This window comes from Monoraphidium neglectum (genome assembly GCF_000611645.1).
Source record: "Monoraphidium neglectum strain SAG 48.87 unplaced genomic scaffold scaffold00229, whole genome shotgun sequence".
NCBI classification, from domain to species: domain Eukaryota; kingdom Viridiplantae; phylum Chlorophyta; class Chlorophyceae; order Sphaeropleales; family Selenastraceae; genus Monoraphidium; species Monoraphidium neglectum.
In genome coordinates, this window is record NW_014013399.1 from 3532 (window position 1) to 5546 (window position 2015).

Here is a 2015-nt window from a genome sequence, read left to right on the forward strand (position 1 = left end):
AGAAACGCCACAAGTTTGGTGGAATTATGAGCGGCGGGCGTGGGGGCGCGGGGGTCATCAATTTCAAGGGGTCGAATCAAAGGCAGCCCGATGAACGTCAGAGCTGTACGGAAAAGAAACCGCACCAGGCCCAGCAGCCAACATCACGTAAGAGGTGTACTATTGTCCCGGAGCAGCGGGCGCAGCTTGCACTGAGCACGCCGGGCGCGTGCGCACGCGCCTCCGGGGCCGATGGCAGGCGGCCCTCGCCTCTGCACGCGAGCGAAGGCTGCAGCCGTGGCTTTGGGTGCAGCGGGAGCACTGCGGGGACGCGCCAGGGGCGCCACAAACCCGCACCGCCACCCTACGTCACTGGCCGGCCGCCTTTGCCACAGCGTCGGCCGCTACGACGCCGGCCGCCGCGACCAGCACGCTCAGCGAGTACGCCGCCCGCAGCGCGCCGCCCCTCGCCGCCGCCGCGGCCTGCGCGCGCCGCGTCGCGCGCGCGCCGCGGCCGAGGATCCTCTCGCCCTCGGGCGCGTACACGGGCCGCCCCTCTCCGTCGAAAAAGCGCCCGACGCGCGCGGGGGCGGTCAGGAAGCGCCAGGCCGCCGCCGCCGGCGTTAGGTAGCGCGTGTAGCTGCCGCCCTGGCCGCGGGCGACGGCGGTGCGGAGGCGGGGCACCAGGAAGGCGGCGACGGTCTCTGGGTGCTCGCAGAGGATGTTGAACACCTGGATTGTGTGTGTTTTGGGGGGGGGGGACGGGGGCATTGTTGATGGAGGAGTTGAAGTTTGGGGCTGGAGGATGGCGGGGTTTGAGGACCAAAGGGGTAGGGCTGAGGGTGGGCTCGAATAAGCGAAAAGGGCGGCACTGGCGTATGATTATAGAGTGAGGCGGGACAAGCGGCGCACGCGACGAACCGCGCGCAACGAGCAAGGACGACTTGCAGGCTTGGACAGTTCACGCAGGCCGTGCGCGGCGGCCCTGCGCAAGTGCCGATGGCGCTGCAGCAAGAGCAGGGGTTGGACGGAACATCCTGTAAATAACCCAACCCCCAAACCTGCTTGTTGGCGTGGCTGGCGTTCTCGAGCAGCAGGTCAGTGATCATCATCCCGGGGGACAGCACGTGGACGCCCACGGGGTGCCGCTCCTGCTGCTCCTGCTGCTGCTGCTGCTCCTCTTGCTGCTCCTGTTGCTGCTGCTGACCGTCGTCGCCGCCCTCCCGCAGCTGCCGCGACTGCTGCCGGGCGCCGGCGTTGTGGCGCTGGGAGGCGGCCGCGCCGAGCTCGCGCCGCAGGGTGAGGGCCAGCTGCGGGAGGGCGGCCTTGGTGGCGCCATAGGCTGCGTAGTAGGGCGTCGCGCCACCGTCTGGGGCGGCAATGCGGGTGGGGTGGAGAGTGGGTGGGACACCGCAGTCGGACGATGGTGACGGGCAGTGCAGGGGACAAGGAATTGTCTCGGGCCACGATAAATGGGCTTTGCGGGCGCGATGGGGAGTGGTTGAGGCATGCAGTCAGGTGATGGTGACGGCAGCAAAGCGGAGTTGCTGGGTGGTGCGAAAGCTCTGGCTGCTGACCGGTCCGAGCACGTGGCTGTGGATTGGGCCGCCCCCCCCGCCCCCCCAAACCCGGCTTCTCACCGGAACCCGCGCCGTCCATCAGGAAGATGTGGCCGCCGTCAGGCTGCCGCGACAGGCGCCGCGCCGCCTCGCGCGCGCACAGCAGGGCGCCTAGCAGGTTGGTGCGCACGACCTGGCGGGGTGGGGGCCGCCGGGGTTGGACAGGGGCAGGGGTGGAGGGGTTGGGAAGAAGGAAGGGGGGCAGGCGTTGGTGAGCGCCATGATGGTGTGTGAGGCAGGGCGGCGCCCGTCAAATGAGGCTGCCCCAAGTCGCGACGCTCCATGCCCCCACACGCAGCAAGTGTTGATGTAGAGCCACAAACCAAAGCGAAAGCTCACGCGTGCGCGCACACACACACACACACACACACACACACACACACACACACACACACACACACACACACACACACACAC

General features: G+C 68.5%; 1 protein-coding gene across 1 annotated transcript in view; it reads right to left on the reverse strand.

Annotated features, from left to right (window-relative positions):
* Window positions 1–348: 348 nt before the first annotated feature.
* Window positions 349–2015, reverse strand: part of MNEG_2106 (chlorophyll(ide) b reductase) — a gene marked incomplete at both ends in the record, with an annotated part of 3183 nt that continues 1516 nt past the window's right edge. The window contains 3 exons of the mRNA XM_014049413.1: window positions 349–711; window positions 1041–1348; window positions 1620–1731. Coding sequence (XP_013904867.1) covers window positions 349–711; window positions 1041–1348; window positions 1620–1731 — 783 coding nt within the window. The remainder of the gene's footprint in view (window positions 712–1040; window positions 1349–1619; window positions 1732–2015) is intronic.